At 56.9% G+C, this 19,538-nt stretch overlaps 1 gene segment (V, D, J or C); it reads right to left on the bottom strand.

The window, feature by feature from the left end:
* Positions 1-5,677: 5,677 nt before the first annotated feature.
* LOC128946210 (Ig heavy chain V region 3-like) lies at positions 5,678-13,221 on the bottom strand. The segment is given in 4 exon segments: positions 5,678-5,700; positions 7,194-7,532; positions 12,352-12,396; positions 13,131-13,221. Coding segments are annotated over 4 exon segments (498 nt in total).
* Between the last annotated feature and the right edge of the window lie 6,317 nt (positions 13,222-19,538).

Genomic DNA, 19,538 nt, shown 5'->3' on the forward strand with positions numbered 1-19,538 from the left:
GCGACGAATTCCAGCCCCTGCCTGGGTCTCTGTCGGACCCATTGTAGGGCAAAACTCCCAAAACTGAACCCAGACTCTCGACACAGCAATGTCAGGGACCCCGCGGGGGGCTGGAGGTCCTCCCCGGACTCCAGCACGGTCACGGCCGCCCGGAGTCCTTCCCCAAATCCTCACCAATCTCACTCATAACTTCACTGGTTTGGACCCAAATCTCCACCAGATTTTTTCAGGTATCCTGAGGTTCCTCAGACCCTGCTAGTTAAGTCAATATTCTCATTAATAATTGGACACCTTTTCCTGAGTGTTCCACATTGATTTCAAAAGTAATAGCTTATTAACAGCCCCCAAACCACCCAGGACCCCAACCCCCAAAGCCCCTGGGCACAACCTGGCCTTGGCCACGTGCTCCCTCCGGCTCCTGGCCCTGCTGCTCCTGCTGGCCCTCCCAGCTGGGTCCCCCCCTTTTTCCTGGAAGTCACACCCCTTTTCCCCTTCTGGACAAATCAGGTTTTTTATCCCCATTTCGCCTTTTTCCCGCAGGGCTCCGGGTGGCCATGACCCTACTGGAGTGCGGGGGGGGACCTCCAGCCCCCGGGGGGTCCCTGCGCCTCCTCTGCCGAGGGTCCGTGTTCAGTTTTGGCAGTTTTGGGATGGGATGGATCTGCCAGAGACCCAGGCAGGGGCTGGAATACATCACCAGTATCAGCAGCAGTGGTGGAGGCACCAACTACTCACCATCAGTCAAGGGCCGGGTCACAATCTCCAGGGACAACGGGCAGAGCTCGGTGACACTGACCATGAACAACCTCAAGGACGAGGATTCCAGATCCTATTTCTATGGGAAATGTGCTTACAGTGGTGGCGCTTCTGATGCTGCTTGCATTGACTGTGCCGGTGGTGGCAGCACCCTTGCCTGAGCCCCTCCTGTCCCCAAATCTCAGAGCCTTTACCCAAATCTCAGCCCTTGACCTCATTCTCGACCCATTTGCCCAGATCTGCCCCATTCCCACCAATGGTGACCAAAGGCCCATAACCCAGAAACTGGTTCTGCCCCAAATCCTCCTGCTTTGCCCCAAAACTTGCCCGATTCTGCCCCAAATCCCCACTCTGGGCTCCCAGCCGCAGCCGCTGACCCAAACCTCACCCGCTGTGCCCAAATCTCGGCCCTTGGGGCAGCTTTGGGGCACGAGGGGGAGATTTGGGGCCGAGAGTTGAGTTTGGGGCCAGACCCAGGGCAGGGTTTTGGGCCAATGGGCAGCGTTGGGGCAAAGGGGGCGGGGTTGGGACAGAGGGTCAGGGGTGGGTCAGGGGGATTTGGGGAAGGGTCTGGGGAAAGCTGGGGACAGCAACGGGGCTGAAACCCTAAACACCAACACTAACAGCAAAAACAGCACCAAGAGCAGCACCAGTCAGAAGATTAGGCACAGAAATAGGTGGCAGAATCCTCATCCTTGAGGTTGTTCATGGTCAGCGTCACCGAGCTCTGCCCGTTGTCCCTGCAGATTATGAACCGGCCCTTGACCGATGGCGTGTAGTAGGTGCTGGAACCAGTTTTGTAGGTTCCAGCGAGCCATTCCAGCCCCTGCCCGGGTCTCTGGCAGATCCAATTCATGGCAAAATTGCTGTAAAAATCGAACCCGGACCCTCGGCAGAGGGGGCGCCGGGGCCCCTCGGGGGGCTGGAGGTCCCGCCCACACTCCAGCAGGGTCACAGCCGCCCGGAGCCCTGTGGGAAAAAGGGGAGATGGGGATGAGGCCAAAGCTCAACCCTTGACCAAAATTCTGATTATTGGCCCCAAATTCTGACCCCTAGACCTTCTCATCCTTCCCCAAAATGGGTGCCGACTCTTTTCCAGCAGGCCACAGCCACTTTGAGTCCCTTGACCAATCAGGTTCCTCATCCCCATCTCCCCTTTGTCCCGCAGGGCTCTGGGCGGCCGTGACCCTGCTGGAGTGTGGGGGGGAACTCCAGCCCCCCGGGGGGTCCCTGCGCCTCCTCTGCCGAGGGTCCGGGTTCAGTCTTGGGAATTTTGGGATGGCCTGGATCCGCCAGAGACCCAGGCAGGGGCTGCAGTGGCTTGGAACCATCACCAGCAGTGGTGGCGTCACCAGGAACGCAGATTCAGTCAAGGGCCGGTTCAGGATCTCCAGGGACAATGGGCAGAGCTCGGTGATGCTGACCATTAACAACCTCAAGGACGAGGATTCCGGATCCTATTTCTGTGCCAAGGACAACGATGGTCACGATGCTTATGCTGATGCTGGTTGGGGAAGATGGAACAGCAAAGCCTTATCAATAGGATTGCCTGGCAAAAGATTTTGAGAATATGGAAACCATCAGCGAGATTGAAATGAAAGCAAGCTTTGAGATCCCTCAGTTACTGAACAACAGGAAAACAACGGTGTGGCCGGCTGAAGGTGATCCCATTTTGATGGAACAACACCCTCTGCCTGCAGACAGCTCCAAGGGTCAGAGCAGACCCCACAGCTTGGCAGAAGGGGCCAAAGAAGAGTTTTTAGGGTTTAAAGTTACCCCAGAGAAGAGTTTTTAGGTTTTAAAGTTACTCCAAAAAGGAGTTTTTAGGGTTTAAAGTTTCTCCAAAAAGGAGTTTTTAGGGTTTCCAAAGAGTAGGTTTTAGTCTTAGCAGAAGGGTCCCAAAGACCAATTTTTAGGGTTTAAAATGTAACACAGTACGGTAATGAAACGATTCTTATAGGCTGTATGTAAATGCTGAGGGATTTGTATATTGGACCAGATTGGTTAGTGAGAATTAGAATATTCAACAGAGAAGAAGATTTATTGTATTGTGGTCGGAACCTCACTCTCTTACCCTTTTATGCTCTTAGAGTTTTATGTTCTTACCCTTTTACACTCTTACCATTTTATGCACTGACTCTTTCACTCTCTTACCCTTTTTATTCTCTCACCCTTTTACTCATTTACCTTTTTTACTCTCTTACTCTCTCCCCCTCTCATCCTCTCTCCCCTCTCTTCTCCCAGCCCTGCTCCAGCTGTGCCTGGCAGCTCCCAGCAGGGCCCTGCAGTTCGTCCTTTGCAATAAACCCCAAATGCCACAACCTGGCTGCAGAGATCTCTCGTGTCCATCCGTCTGTCCTGACCGTTCTTCGCCCGGATGCTCCTGCAATGCTGGTTGGGGAATGGGGCCAAGCCCGGCACATCAATAGCACCAGCATCAGAACTGCAACCACCAGTATAAGCACATTTCCCACAGAAATAGGATCCAGAATCCTCGTCCTTGAGGTTGTTCATGGTCAGCATCACCGAGCTCTGCCCGTTGTCCCTTGAGATCGTGACCTGGCCCTTGACCGATGGCGCATACTCGGTGGAGCCACCAGTGTTGCTGATATCTGCAACAAATTCCAGCCCTTGCCCAGGTCTCTGGCGGACCCAGAACATTTTATAACTCCCGAAATTGAACCCGGACCCTTGGGAGAGGAGGCACAGGGAACCCCCGGGGGGCTGGAGGTCCCCCCCTCACTCCAGCAGGGTCACGGCCGCCCGGAGCCCTGCGGGACAAAGCGGAGATGGGGATGAGGGGTTGCAAAAGTCAGGCAGAGCTGTCCAATTAATTAATGAGTGGACTGGGGCTCATTGCAGGGCTTAAAGCACTTTACAATTCTGGAAATCTCTGTTGGAGATTTGGGGCGAGAAAAAGGGAATTTGGGGCAAACCAGTGAAGGTTTGGGGATGCGGGAGAAGCCGTGACCCTGCTGGAGTGCGGGGGGGACCTCCAGCCACCTGGGGGGTCCCTGCACCTCCTCTGCCGAGGGTCCGGGTTCGATTTTGGACAATTTGGGATGGGCTGGATGCGCCAGAGACCTGGGCAGGGGCTGGAACACATTGGAGGGATCCAAAGCGATGGCAGCACCTACTACGATCCATCGTTCAGGGGCCAGGTCACGATCTCCAGGGACAACGGGCAGAGCTCGGTGACGCTGACCATGAACAACCTCAAGGACGAGGATTCCGGATCCTATTTCTGTGCCAGATGCAGTGATGGTGGTTGGAATCGTGCTGCTGTTGCTTATGGTGACAATCCTCAGCATCGTCCCAAGGCCGCAGCCCGAGTTCCCAAAATTTCCCTAATTACTTCTCCCAAATCCCAACCCTTGACCCCTTTCTTGACCTTACTCCCCAGTTTCCACTATTGCTGTCCGAATTCCTGATGTTTTCCCAGATTTGCCCATTTCACCCAAATTTCCCCCAGTTCCCCAGGCCCTGATTGGCTGAGTTGGCACAGGCAGAAATGGGAACTCTTGGAGAGCAAGGCCTGAACTGGAGCCCAGGCTTGAAGGTTTGGGGCCAATGGTTGATTTTTGGGGCAGGAGCAGGGGAGGGTTTGGGGTCAGTGCTGACCATTGTTGCAAATGGGGGAGATTTGGAACAAAGAGTCAAGGGCTGAGGTGTGGGGGACAATTTGAAGGAAGGGTCTGGGTTTGGGGACAGGTGAGGACACAGAGATGGGGACAGATCCACCACGGCCATCGTCACTATAAGCAGCAGCACCACCACCATAACCACTACCAGCAGCTTTGGCACAGAAACAGGATCCAGAATCCTCGTCCTTGAGGTTGTTCATGGTCAGCGTCACCGAGCTCTGCCCGTTGTCCCTGGAGATCGTGACCTGGCCCTTGACCGACGGTGCGCAGTCGGTGCTGCCACCACTGCTGCTGATACTGGCGATGTATTCCAGCCCCTGCCGGGGTCACTGGTGGATCCAGAACATTCCATAAGTCCCAAAACTGAACCCAGAGGCACGGCACAGCAAGTTCAGGGACCCCTCGGGGGGATGGAGGTGCCCCCGCACTCCAGCAGGGTCACGGCCGCCCAGAGCCCTGCGGGACAAAAGGGAGATGGTGAGGAATAAAAAAACTACCCAAATTTTAATTCTTGCAGGCAGATCCTGATGTTGGCCCCAAATTGGGACCCTTGGACGGCCCCATCCTCCTCCTGCAGCACCTGCTGGCCCTCCCAGGTGGATCCCACACCCTTTTTCTGGCATGGCGACGCCCACTTTGGGTCCAAAACCAATCCAGCTCCCCAACCCCATCTCCCCTTTGTCCTGCAGGGGTCCGGCCAGCCATGACCCTGCTGGAGTGCAGGGGGGACCTCCAGCCCCCCCTGGGGGTCCCTGACGTTGCTGTGCCACACCTCTGGCTTCAATTTCACAAAATCTGCAATGTTCTGGATCTGCCAGAGACCTGGGCAGTGGCTGGAATTCGTCGCAGGGATCAACGGTGCTGGTTCCACCCCCAGATATGTGCCATCGTTCAAGGGCTCAGTCAGGATCTCCAGGGACAACGGGCAGAGCTCGGTGACGCTGACCATGAACAACCTCAAGGACGAGGATTCCGGATCCTATTGCTGTGTCAAAAACGCCTATGATGGTTGGGGTTGGGAGGCTCATGCTGCTGGTTCTACTTTTGGTCCTGGCCACATCCGTGTGTCCCCACCTGTCCCCGTTCCCCAGGTCCTTCCCCCCTACCCTTGACCCCATTGTTGACCCCCACAGACCCAAATCTGGACCATTTTTCCTAAATCTTGACCATTTGCACCCAGGTTTGGGGGACCTTGGTTGAGCCTTGTAGCCAAGAGCTGAGGTTAGGGGCCGAGAGCAGAGATTTGGGGCACAACCAGCAGAGTTTGGAGCCAATGGTCACAAGTGAACCCCGCTGTGATCTGGGGAACACAGGGCACGGTTTTGGGGATGAACCTTTGAGAATCATTTCAAATTCTGAAAGCCCCATGGAAATGTGTGAGGTGAGACAGTGATTGGGGAGATTGGGGAAAACGGTCAAGATTTGTGGCCAACACTAAAGATTTGGAGGTAGAATGTGGGGTTTTGGGATGTTTGTGGGCACAGCATCGAGGAGGGGCCACCACTGGCATCGTCATAATAACAAGCATCAATATTAGGACCACAACCACTGCTGTAACATTTGGCGCAAAAATAGGACCCGGAATCCTCGTCCTGGAGGTTGTTCATGGTCAGCGTCACCGAGCTCTTCCCGTTGTCCCTGGAGATCGTGAACCGACCCTTGACTGAATCCGCGTAGCCGGAGTTGCCACCATCGTTCCTGATCCACGCGAGCCATTCCAGCCCCTGCCTGGGTCTCTGGCGCACCTAGAACATGTCGTAGCTACTGAAACTGAACCCGGCCCCTCGGCAGAGGAGGCGCAGGGACCCCCTGGGGGGCAGGAGGTCCCCCCTGCACTCCAGCAGGGTCACAGCCACCTGGAGCCCTGCAGGAAAAAGGGGAGAGGATGGAAATCAAAAGTCTGATAGGTCAAGGGCCTCCAAGTGGGTGTGGCCAGCTGGACAAAGGGGTAGAATCCTCCTGGGGGGAGGGTGATAAACTCCAAGGGTCCCAATTTTGGGCCAAGAGTCAGGATTGGGGTCAAGGGTTGAGCTTTGGCCCAATCCCCATCTCCCCTTTGTCCCGCAGGGCTCAGGGCGGCCGTGACCCTGCTGGAATGCGGGCGGGACCTCCAGCCCCCCGGGGGATCCCTGCGCCTCCTCTGCCGAGGGTCCGGCTTCGATTTTGGCAGTTTTGGCATGGGCTGGTATCGACAGAGGCCTGGACAAGGGCTGGAGTACATCGCAAGGATCAGTGACAGTGGAGGTTACACCGAGTACGCGTCATCGGTCAAGGGCCAGGTCACGATCTCCAGGGACAACGGGTGGAACTCGGTGACGCTGACCCTGAACAACCTCAAGGACGAGGATTCCGGATCCTATTTCTGTGTCAAAGCTCCTGGTGGTGGTGGTGCTCCTGCTGATTATATTGATGGTGCTTGTACTGTCCCCATCTCCTCGTGTCCCCCTGTCCCCATTGCCCAGACCCTTCCCCCAGACCCCCAGCCCACACCCAGCCCTTGACCATTGATCCCAACCTTGCTCTGCCTCGGCCCCAATTCTCACCCGCTGACCCCAAACAACAACTCCTGACCCCAAATCTCCACTCTGCACCCAAAACTTGATTCTGAAAGTGGATACTTCTGGTCATGGGTTAAGATTTCAGTAAACTTTGTGGTTGAGAGTGGAGAATTTGGGGCAGAGCCAGGGCAGGGTTGGGAGATGGGGTCAGAAATGGGGTCAGGGGCAGGGTTTGGGAGAAGGGTCTGGGGAACCTGGACAGGTGGGGACACAGCCATGGGGATGGGGTCAATACCATCAGCAGCAGCACCCCAAGTATCATAGGCAGCTTTCCCGCAGAAATAGGAACCGGAATCCTCGTTCTTGAGGTTGTTCATGGTCAGCGTCACCGAGCTCTGCCCGTTGTCCCTGGAGATCCTGAAACGACCCTGCACTGATGATCCGTAGGCGTAGCTGGATCCATCTTTCTTGATCGCTGCGACGAATTCCAGCGTCTGCCCGTGTCTCTGGCGGATCCAGTACATGGTGAAACTCCCGAAACTGAACCCGGACCCTCGGCAGAGGAGGTGCAGGGACCCCCCGGGGGGCTGGAGGTCCCCCCCGCACTCCAGCAGGGTCATGGCCGCCCGGAGCCCTGCGGGATAGAGGGGAGATGGGGATGAGGCCAAAGCTCAACCCTTGACCCAAACCCTGACTCTGGGCCCCAAATTTTGACACTTCTGCCTCCACATCCTCCCTCGACTGCCCTCTCAAGTGGGTCCTGCCAATTTTTTCTGCAAGCCATGCCCCTTTTCGTGTTCTGGACCAATCTGAGTCCTTTTTTCCATCCTCTCCCCATTGTCCCGCAGGGCTCCTGGTGGCCGTGACCCTGCTGGAGTGCAGGGGGGAACTCCAGCCCCCCGGGGGGTCCCTGACGTTTCTGTGCCGAGGGTCCGGGTTCAATTTTGGCAGTTTTGGCATGCAGTGGTTGCGCCAGAGTCCCGGGCAGAAGCTGGAGCCAGTTGCAAGTATCAGCAAATGTGGCAGCACCTACTACACGCCATCGGTCTAGGGCCGGTTCAAGATCTCCAGGGACAACGGGCAGAGCTCGGTGACGCTGACCATGAACAACATCAAGGACGAGGATTCCGGATCCTATTTCTGTGCCAAAGCTTTTTGTGCTGGTTGTTGGGCTCCTGTTAGTCATGGTGATGGTGCCTGTGATGGTGTGAAGCTCCTGGTATTTGCTCTGGTCTCATCATTTTATTCCCAAAGCTCTGATTTTCATCCCAAACCTCACCCATTGACTCAGATCTTCATCCTTTGTGCCCGTTTACACCAATGGTCAGCACTGACCCCAAACCCTGCCATGCTCCTGCCCCAAATCTGAACCATTGGCCCCAAACCTTCACCCATGGCCTCCAATTCAGGCCTCCTCCAATCAGGGCCCGGGAGCTGGAGGGGATTTGAAGACATCGGGGAGATTTGGGGTGAATTTTGCTGCAAACTTTCCTTGTTTGGGGCAGAACCTGTCGGGGCTTTTTGGCTCCATGGTTGGCGTTGCTGAAAATGGGGGAGATCGCTGGGAAAGGCTCAGGAATGGGGCTAAGAGCAGTGATTTGGGGAAGGGTCTGGGGACTGGGGACAAGAAGGGCTCACAAATGGTGGTGTGACCACCGGCAGGGTCAATATTAGCAGCAGCATCAGCACCACCACCATAAGTAGATTTGGCACAGAAATAGGTGGCGGAATCCTCGTCCTTGAGGTTGTTCATGGTCTGCATCACCCAGCTCTGCCCGTTGTCTTTGGAGATCGTGACCCGGCCCTTGACTGAAGGTGCGTAGCCGGTGCTGCCACCACTGCTGCTGGTACTGGCGATGTATTCCAGTGTCTGCCCGGGTCTCTGGCAGATCCAGAACATTCCATAACTCCCGAAAGCGAACCCGGCCCCTCGGCAGAGGAGGCGCAGGGAACCCCTGGGGGGCTGGAGGTCGCCCCCGCACTCCAGCAGGGTCACGGCCGCCCAGAGCCCATCCCCAAATCTTCACGAATTTCACTCATAACTCCCCCTCTTTGGTCCCAAATCTCCACCAGATTTTTCTGGTATCCTAAGGTTTCTCAAACCCTGCAATTTAATTCAATATTCTCATTAATTAATTGGACACCTGCTCCTCAGTTTTCCACATTGACTTCAAAAGTAATATCGTATTAACGACCGCCAAAACGTTCCAAGACCCCAACCCTGTCACATCCAAGCCACGGCCTTGAGCTCCCTCCGGCTCCTGGCCCTGCTGATCCTGCTGCCCTTACCAGGTGGGTCCTGCCCCGTTTTCCCACTGGCCACGCCCACTCTGAAGCCCACGACCAATCAGATTACTCATTTTTAATCACCCGTTCTTCCCGCAGGGCTCCGGGCGGCCGTGACCCGGCTGGAGTGCAGGGGGGACCTCCAGGCCCCCGGGGGGTCCCTGCGCCTCCTCTGCCGAGGGTCCGGGTTCAGTTTCGGGAATTTTGACATGTACTGGATGCGCCAGAGACCCAGGCAGGGGCTGGAATATGTCGCAGGGATCACCAGCAATGTTGGCAGCACCTGGTACGCGCCGTCGGTCAAGGGTCGGTTCAGGATCTCCAGGGACAACGGGCAGAGCTCGGTGACACTGACCATGAACAACCTCAAGGACGAGGACTCCGGATCTTATTTCTGTGCCAAATATGCAGGCGCTGGTTGGGCTGTTACTGCGAATCCTTTTGTCCCCATCGACATTGGTGTTTCCCCACTTGTCCCCATTTTCCAAATTCTTTCCCCAAACCCCAGCCCCTGACCCCATTCCTGTCCCCGTGTCCCAGCTCTGCCCTGCTCTGGCCCCAAATCTCAGCTTCTGGACCCAAATCAGGGCCAGTTTCACTCTGAGCTCGGCCTCATCCCTCCTATCCCAACCACTGCGCCCCCGGACTTGTTCAATTTTACCCCAAATCTCCCCTGCGGGCACCGAGTCACAGCCACCCACCCAAATCTGCCCGTTGGCCTCACATCAGGAATTTTGGGTCAAATTTGAATTCTTGATCCCTTATCCTAACTTTGGGCCCAAATCCAGGCATTTCGGGGACATTTGGAGATCGAGGGCACTGAGAGTGGCCCAAAGGGGACATTTAGGGCAGAGCCAGAGCAGGGCTGGGACACAGGGTGAGGAATGGGATTTGGCGGAAGGGTCTGGGGTGCGGGGATGCAGACAGGGCCCCAGTGATTGGATCAGTTGTATCAAGAGCAGCAGCACCTCTACAACAAATCACCACTACTTTTTGCACAGAAATAGGAACCGGAATCCTCGTTCATGAGGTTGTTCATGGTCAGTGTCAGCGAGCTCTGCCCGTTGTCGCTCACCTTAGTGAACTGGCCTTTGACGGAGTCCGCATAGTAGATGCTTCCAATTTTTCTGCTGATCCCCGCCACCCATTCCAGCCCATGCCCAGGTCTCTGGCAGATCCACAGCATAGCAAATTTTTCGAAATCAAACCCAGAGGTGCGGCAGAGGAGGCGCACGGACCCCCCGGGGGGCTGGAGGTCCCCTCCGCACTCCAGCAGGGTCACGGCCGCCCGGAGCCCTGCGGGACAGAGGGGAGATGGGGATGAGAAACCTGATTGGTCCAGGGACTCAAGGTGGGTTTGGCCAGTTCGAAAAAGTGGCGGGACCCTCCTGGAGAAGGATGATGAAAACCAAAGATCCCAATGTGGGGCCAAGGGTCAGGATTTGGGTCAAGGGTTGAGCTTTGGCCTCATCCCCATCTCCCCTTTGTCCCACAGGGCTCCGGGTGGCCGTAACCCTGCTGAAGTGCGGGGAGGGCCTCCAGCCCCCCGGGGCTCCCTGCGTCTCCGCTGCCAAGGGTCCGGGTTCAGTTTTGGCAGTTTTGGAATGAGCTGGGTCCGTCAGAGACCCGGGCAGGGGCTGGAGTGACTCGCAGGGATCAGCTGCAATTGTGCTTACACCGAGTACGCGCCATCGGTCAAGGGCCAGTTCACGATCTCCAGGGACAACGGGAAGAGCTCAGTGACACTGACCATGAACTACCTCAAGGACGAGGATTCCGGATCCTATATCTGTTCCAAGGGTGCTGGTGCTACTGCTGGTGACAATGATGCCTATGGTAATGGCCCCACCCCCATAGCTTTTTCACCACTTGCCCTCACCTGTCCCAGACCCTTCCCCAATCCCCAGGCCCCTGACCCCATTCCTGTCCCCGTGCCCCAATCCTGCCCTGACTCTGCCCCACATTCTCAGCTCCTGGCCCCACACCTCAGCTCGGGGCCCACTCGGGTCCATTCGGGCTCCTGAGCTCTAGTAGGCCATTCTGACCCTGCCCTGCACCGATGGAACGTTCCAGGTGACTCCACCCTTGCACCCATCTGCTTCTCTCAGCAAGGAGCCCTTGCCTCGAGATCAATTTCAACAATTTCATCTCCCCTAACTTTCATGTGTTTTTGGGAAAAAAAAAGGGTTTTTTCTCCATAGGTCCCTGAGAGGATTCCAGCCCAGCCCCAAGGAGCAGCCCCAGACACCGAGGCCGCTGAGGGAGAAGTGAAGCACCAGGTGGGAGTGACGGAGGGAGGGAGGGAGGAGAAGACGCCGTGATTTTGGGGCTCCGCAGCCTCCCCCCACTTCCTCCCCGGCAGCTGCTACGGCACGGCTGGGGTGGGAAAGGAAACAGAGAGTTCCTGGTTTTGGTCATTGTGAACATCTGTGTTTGGCAGAGGGCAGCTCAGCCTCTGGGTGCTGCGGCAGAGCGCCGGCTGCACAAAAAGCTTTGTGTGCAAAGGGCCCTGGAGCGATCCCCGTTCCACACTGGGACGGAGGGGAAGGGACAGACTGTGGAGGAATGGGGAAAATTGGGGGGAAATTGGGAATTGCGGAAGTGATGGTGGAGTTTGGGGGAAAATATCTGAGATGTGAGAAAAAGAGCCGGGATTTTGGGGAAGGATATGAGAATGCTGTGATTTGTGGAAACACAGAAGAAAGGGCTTAAGGCCACAACCACCATCAACACCATAAGCATAAGCAGCATTACCACAACAACTGGTGTAACATTTGGCACAGAAATAAGCGGCGGAATCCTCGTCCTTGAGGTTGTTCATGGTCAGTGTCACCGAGATCTGCCCGTTGTCCCTGGAGATCCTGAACCGGCCCTTGACCGATGGCGCGTACTAGGTGCTGTCACTGTTGCGTATAGCTGCGATGTATTCCAGTGTCTGCCTGGGTCTCTGGCGCACCCAGCCCATCCCAAAACTCCAGAAACTGAACCCGGACCCTCGGCAGAGAAGGCACAGGGACCCCCTGGGGGGCTGGAGTTCCCCCCCCGCACTCCAGCAGGGTCACGGCCGCCCAGAGCCCTGCGGGACAAAGGGGAGATGGGGATGGGAAATCTGATTGGTCCAGAAGGGGAAAAGGGGAGTCACTTCCAGGAAAAAGAGGCAGGGCCACCTGGGAGGGGCAGCAGGAGCAGCAGGGCCAGGAGCCGGAAGGGAGCTCGAGGCCAAGGCCGGGATGTGCCGGGTTGGGATCCCAGGGGGAATTGGGTGTCGTTCACGGTGTATTAACTGTGCAATCAATGCAGAATGCTCAGGATGAGGTGTCTAAGTAATAAAAGAATGGATTGGGGTTAATTGCAGGTTTTGAGGCATGTTGAGATATGGAAAACTCTGGGGGGGTTTTGGGACCAAACAAGGGGAGTTATGGGAGAAATTGGTGAAGGTTTGGGGATGGGCTCCGCGTGGCCGTGACCCTGCTGGAGTGCGGGGGGGCCTCCAGCCCCCCAGGGGGTCCCTGTGCCTCCTCTGCCGAGGGTCCGGGTTCGATTTTGGCAGTTTTGGGATGGGCTGGATGCACCAGAGACCCAGGCAGGGCTGGAATGGATCGCAGCGATCTGGAGCAATGGTGCCACCTACTACGTGCCGTCGGTGCAGGGTCGGTTCAGGATCTCCAGGGACAACAGGCAGAGCTCGGTGACGCAGACCATGAACAACCTCAAGTATGAGGATTCCAGATCCTATTTCTGTGCCAAGGATGCTGATGGTTATGGTGCTGCTCCTAATGCTGGTTGGGGATGGGGTGACCTTCACCGTCAGTATAACCAGCACCATAATTATAGTAACCAGGAGCAGATCTGGCGCAGAAATAGGATCTGGTATCCTCGTCCTTGAGGTTGGTCATGGTCAGGGACATGGAGCTCTGCCCATTGTCCCGGGAGATTGTGAACCGGCCTTGCACCGACGGCGCGTAGAAGGTGTAACCCCCACTGCCGTAGTAGATGCTGGCGATGAATTCCAGCCCCTGCCCAGGTCTCTGATGCATCCAGAACAGGTCAAATTTTTCAAAATCGAACCCAGACCCCAGGCAGAGGAGGATCAGGGACCCCCCGGGGGGCTGGAGGTCTCCCCCGAACTCCAGCAGGGTCACGGCCGCCAAGAGCCCTGCGGGACAAAGGGGAGATGGGGATGGGGCCAAAGCTCAACCCTTGACCCAAATCCTGACAGTTGGCCCTAAACCGGGACCCTTGAATTTCATCATCCTCCTCCCAGGTGGGTCCTGCCCCTTCTTCCCGCTGGCCTTGCCCACTAAGAGGCCTTCGACCAATCAGGTTTCTCATCCCCATCTCCCCTTTGTCCCGCAGGGCTCCGGGCGGCCGTGACCCTGCTGGAGTGAGGGGGGGACCTCCAGCCCCCCAGAGGGTCCCTGCACCTCCTCTGCCGAGGGTCCAGGTTCGATTTCGGGAGTTTCTCCATGATCTGGATCCGTCAGAGACCCGGGCAGGCTTTGGAATACTTCGCAAGCATCTACTACAATTTTGCCAACACCTACTACGCGCCATCGGTCAAGGGCCGGGTCACGATCTCCAGGGACAAAGGGCAGAGCTCGGTGACGCTGACCATGAACAACCTCAAGGACGAGGATTCCGCCGTTTATTTCTGCGCCAAACGTAGCAGTAATGGTTTTGGTTCTGCTGGTCCTGCTCGTATTGACAATTCCTGCCATGGCCCCTGCTCCATTGCAGTCCCAAGTGCCCACAAATCCCCAGAGATCCTGCCCCGACTCCCAGCTCTGTTCATCAAATCTTCACCAGTTCCTTCCAAACTCCGCCCCTGCTGCCCCAACTCTACGCTTTCCCCCAGTTTTGCCCATTTCACCCAAATCTCCCCCAGCTCCCCGGGCCCTGATGGGAGGAGGCCTGAACTGGAGGCCAGGGGTGAGGATTTGGGGCCAATGGTTGAGTTTTGGGGCAGGAGCAGGGGAGGGTTTGGGGTCAGTGCTGACCATTGGTGCAAATGGGGGAGATTTGGGACAAGGGGCCAAGGGCTGAGGTTTGGGGGCAGGGTCTGATGACTCGGGGCATTTGGGAACCCATCAAGAAAGGCAGGGCTGAAACCAACATCAATACCAGCAACGTATTCCCACACCTGCCCGGGCCTCTGGCGGATCCATTGCACCCCAACACTGCTGAAACTGAACCCAGACCCTCGGCAGAGGAGGCGCAGGGATGCCCCGGGGGGCTGGAGGTCCCCCCCACACTCCAGCAGGGTCACGGCCGCCCGGATCCCTGCGGGACAAAGGGGCGAAGTGTGGAGAGCTTTGTGGACAGCTGGTTGGCTGTTAAAGGCGACATCGACATAATGCCGCTGGTTAAGCTTGAAGGGGACAATTACAGGAGCCAGCAGCCAGTGTCCAATGACAGGCGAAAACATTGTGCCCTTGGTGCAGCAGGAGGAAAAGGGGAGAACATCTTTGGCAGAAATACGAAGAGAAGTTTCAATAAAATATCCACAAGATTGCAGAAGGAGGCGCAGTTGGCTGATAATTAACCGACCAATGGTGAGCTCGCCTTTGCAATACGCATGAGCCCCATTAACACCGATATAAAGATGTGTGCCTGTCAATAAAGTTCAAGATTTGCTGATCACTCATATCGCGTGCCACGTTTCTCTCGCCCATCCCAACAGAGATGGGGATGGCCAAAGCTCAACCCTTGACCCCAACGTCCCAGCTATTTGCACCAGGTTGTGACAAGTTGTTATTCTCCTCCTGCTCCTGGTCACCCTCCCATGTGGGTCTCATCCCTTTTTCCAGCTGGCCACATCCACTTAGGGCCCACAGCGAATCAGGTTTCTCATCCCCATCTCCCCTTTGTCCCGCAGGGCTCCAGGCGGCCGTGACCCTGCTGGAGTGCGGGGGGGACCTCCAGCCCCCCGGGGGTCCCTGCGCCTCTTCTGCTGAGGATCCGGGTTCGATTTCGGACAGTCTGGAATTATGTGGATCCACCAGAGACAGGGGCAGGCTCTGGAATGGGTCGCAGGGATCAGCAGTGGTTCCTACACCGCGTACCCTCCATCAGTGCAGGGCCGGTTCACGATCTCCAGGGACAACGGGCAGAGCTCGGTGACGCTGACCATGAACAACCTCAAGGATGAGGATTCCGGATCCTATTTCTGTGCAAAATCTCCTTATGCTGGTTCTAATTACGAAGCCTATTGTATTGATGTTGTTTTCAGCCCTGCCTTTCTAGATGGGTTCCCAAATGTCCCCAGTCCTCAGACGATTCCCCCAAACATCAGCCCTTGACCCTTTGTCCCAAATCTCCCCCATTTGCCCCAATGGTCAGCACTGACCCCAACCCTCCCCTGCTCCTGTCCCAACACTCAACCATTGGCCCCAAAACTTCACCCCTGGTCTTCAGGTCAGGCCTCCTCCAATCAGGACCCGGGGAGCTGGGGGAGATTTGGGCGAAATGGGCAAAACTGGGGGAAATGCGAGAGTTGGGCAGCAGGGGCAGAGTTTGGGGGAAAAGGGCTGAGATTTCAGGAGAAGGGCTAGGATTTTGGGGAAGGATCAGATAATTTTGTGATACTTGGGAACTCAGAAAAAAGGGCTCGGGACCACAACCACAATCAACACCATAATCATAAGCGCCATTACCACAGCCACTGCTGTAACATTTGGCACAGAAATAGGATCTGGAATCCTCGTCCTTGAGGTTGTTCATGGTCAGCGTCGCCGAGCTCTGCCCGTTGTCCCTGGAGATCATGAACCGGCCCTTTAACGATGGCACGTAGAAGGTGTTGGCACCACCACTGCTGATCCCTGCAAGCCACTCCAGTGCCTGCCCGGGTCTCTGGCGATGCCAGCCAAAACTGCCAAAACTGAACCCGGACCCTCGGCAGAGGAGGCGCAGGGAGCCTCCGGGGGGCTGGAGGTCCCCCCCGCACTCCAGCAGGGTCACGGCCGCCCGGAGCCCTGCGGGAAAAAGGGGAGATGCGGATGAGGCCAAAGCTCCATCCTTGACCCACGTCCTAACTATCGGCCCCAAACTGGGAGCCTTGGAGTTCATCCTCCTCCTCCCAGGTGGGTCCCGCCCCTTTTTACAGCTGGCCTTGCCCACTAGGAGGCTCTGGACCAATCAGGTTTCTCATCCCCATCATCCGGGCTCGATTTCGGGAGCAATGGAATGTTCTGGATGCTCCAGAGACCCGGGCAGGGACTGGAGTGGGTCGCAGGGATCAGCAGGGACGGTTCCATCGCCCACTACGGGGCGTCATTCAAGGAGCGCGTGAGGATCTCCAGGGACAACGGGCAGAGCTCGGTGACGCTGACCATGAACAACCTGAAGGACGAGGATTCCGGATCCTATTTCTGCGCCAAAACTGCTGATAATTATTCACGGAATAATGCTTATAATGTTGACCCCATCCCCATGGCTGTGTCCCCACCTGTCCCCGTTCCCCAGACCCATCCCCCAGTCCCCAGCCCCTGACCCCATTCCTGTCCCTGTGTCCCAGCTCTGAACTGGTTCTGCCCCAATCTCATTTCCTGGCCCCAAACCTCAGCTCTGGACTCCACGTCCCAAACAATTCCCCAAAACTGACGAGGATGTCCCAGATCTGGCCCCACTGTGTCAATCTGCCTTTGCTTTGTGTCATTGGGCACAAACCTCTCGCGGTGAGCGGCGCCATTGAGTTCTGTTTGTGCTGCCAGGGCCGTGAGCCACCGGCACCTCCCCATGGCCACAGCCCGGTGAGGGGAGCGATGGTGGGAAACCGAACGGCTCCAGAGGGGTCCCCACAGCCCCGTCCCGGTGGGGATTGGGACAGAGACCCCCGGGCGAGGTTGGGCCAAGGGCTGAGAATTGGGGGAAATGTTGGGGGTTTTGGGACAGGAGGGGACGCTGAGATGGGGGCGTGGATCCACCATTGAGGTCTTCAGCATAAGGAACAGGATCCCAATCACTAGCATAACCAGATTTGGCACAGAAATAGGATCCGGAATCCTCGTCCTTGAGGTTGTTCATGGTCAGCATTACCGAGCTCTGCCCGTTTTCCCTGGAGATCCTGAACCAGCCCTTGACTGATGGCGTGTAGAATGTGCTGCCACCATTGCTGTAGATGCTCGCGAGCCACTCCAGCCCATGCTCGGGTCTCTGGCGCACCCAGTTCATGGCAAAATTGCCAAAATCGAACTCGGACCCTCGGCAGAAGAGGCGCAGGGACCCCCCAGGGGGCTGTAGGTCCCCCCCGCACTCCAGCAGGGTCACGGCCGCCCGGAGCCCTGCGGGACAAAGGGGAGATGGGAATGAGAAACCTGATTGGTCCAAAGCCCCAAAATGGGGGTGGTTGGCTGGAAAAAGGGGTGGGACCCACCTTGGAGTCCAAGCAGGAGCAGCGGGAGAAAGCAGATGGGGAGACCCAAGGATAAAATTCTGGGTCAAAGAATCAGGATTTTGGGGTCAGTGGTTGAGCTTTGTCCATCCCCATCTCCCCTTTGTCCCGCGGGGCTCTGGACAGCCGTGACCCTGCTGGAGTGTGGGGGGGACGTCCAGCCACCCAGGGGGTCCCTGTGCCTCCTCTGCCGAGGGTCCGAGTTCAGTTTTGGGAGTTTTGGATTCAGTTGGCTTCGCCAGAGACCCAGGCAGGGGCTGGAATGGCTCACGGGGATCAGCAGTGGTGGTAACACCGAGTATGCGCCATCCTTCAAGGGCCGGGTTACGATCTCCAGGAACAACGGGCAGAGCTCGGTGACGCTGACCATGAACAACCTCAAGGACGAGGATTCCGCCATCTACTTTTGGGGAAAATCGGTTGGTACTGGTGATGGTGGTGCTTCTGCTAATTGAGGTCCTGATGATGTTTGTGTCCCCATCTCCGTGTCCCCCCCTGCCCCTTTTCCCCAGACCCTTCCCCCAAACCCCCAGCTCACACCCAGCCCTTGGCCATTGATCCCAACCTTTCTCTGCCTCGGCCCCAATTCTCACCCGCTGACCCCAAACCACAGCTCCTCACCCCAAATCTCTTTGTGCCCCAAAACTTTTCTCTGAAGGTCGGGGTTTGAGGCCCAGGGTCCCGATTTGGGGACAAAGGTTGAGGATTTGTGTCAGCAGCTGTGGCTGGGAGCGCTAAGTGGGGTGTTGGGGCAGAATCGGGCGATTTCTGGTGCAAACTTAGTTGGATTTGGGGCAGAACCAGTTCGCGGGTTTTGGCTCTGTGGTTGGTGGTGTTGGAAATGGTGGAGAACTGGGACAAAGGGTCAAGAATGGGGTCGAGGACTGAGATTTGGAGGAAGGGTCAGAGATTTGGGAAGAGGAGGGGCTAAGAAATGGCGATGCCACCTCCGGCACAGTCAGTATAAATAGCAGCAGCAGCGCTACCAGTGCTGTAAGATTTGGCACAGAAATAGGATCCGGAATCCTCGTCCTTGAGGTTGTTAATGGTCAGCGTCACCGAGCTCTGCCCGTTGTCCCTGGAGATCCTGAACCGGCCCTTGACCAAATCCGCATAGTAGGCGCTGCCACTGCTGCTTATAATTGCGACTGCTTCCAGCCCCTGCCCGGGTCTCTGTCGATGCCAGCCCATCCCAAAACTGCCAAAATCGAACCCGGACCCTTGGCAGAGGAGGCGCAGGGACCCCCCAAGGGGCTGGAGGTGCCCCCCGCACTCCAGCAGGGTCACGGCCGCCCAGAGCCCTGCGGGACAAAGGGGAGATGGGGATGGGAAACCTGATTGGTCAAGGGCCTCAATGCAGATGTGGCCAGCTGGAAAAAGGGGCGGGACCCTCCTGGGAGGAGGATGATAAACTCCAAGGGTCCCAGTTTGGGGCCAAGAGTCAGGATTTGGGTCAAGGGTTGAGCTTTTGCCCCATCCACATCTCCCCTTTGTCCCACAGGGCTCTGGGTGGCTGTGACCCTGCTGGAGTGCGGGGGGGAAACTCCAGTCCCCCGGGAGGTCCCTGCGCCTCCTCTGCCGAGGGTCCGGGTTCAGTTTTGGCAGCAATGCCATGTATTGGGTTCGCCAGAGACCCGGGCAGGGGCTGGAGTGGCTCGCAGGGATCTGGGGCAATGGTGGAGACACCCGCTACGCGCCATCGGTCAAGGGCCGGTTCAGGATCTCCAGGGACAACGGGCAGAGCTGGGTGATGTTAACCATGAACAACCTCAAGGATGAGGATTCCAGATCCTATTTCTGTGCCAAGCGTGCTGGTGCTAATTGGGCTGAACATGCTGGTCACAGTGACAATGGCCTTTCTGTCCCTACCCCGATCTCCGTGTCCCTCCTGTCCCCGTTGCCCAGACCCTTTCCCCAAACCCCCAGCCCACACCCAGCCCTTGACCATCGATGCCAACCTTGCTC

The sequence above is a fragment of the Melozone crissalis genome, unplaced genomic scaffold, assembly GCF_028551555.1.
Source record: "Melozone crissalis strain CALT ecotype California unplaced genomic scaffold, PUWL_Pcris_2 ptg000079l_1, whole genome shotgun sequence".
NCBI classification, from domain to species: domain Eukaryota; kingdom Metazoa; phylum Chordata; class Aves; order Passeriformes; family Passerellidae; genus Melozone; species Melozone crissalis.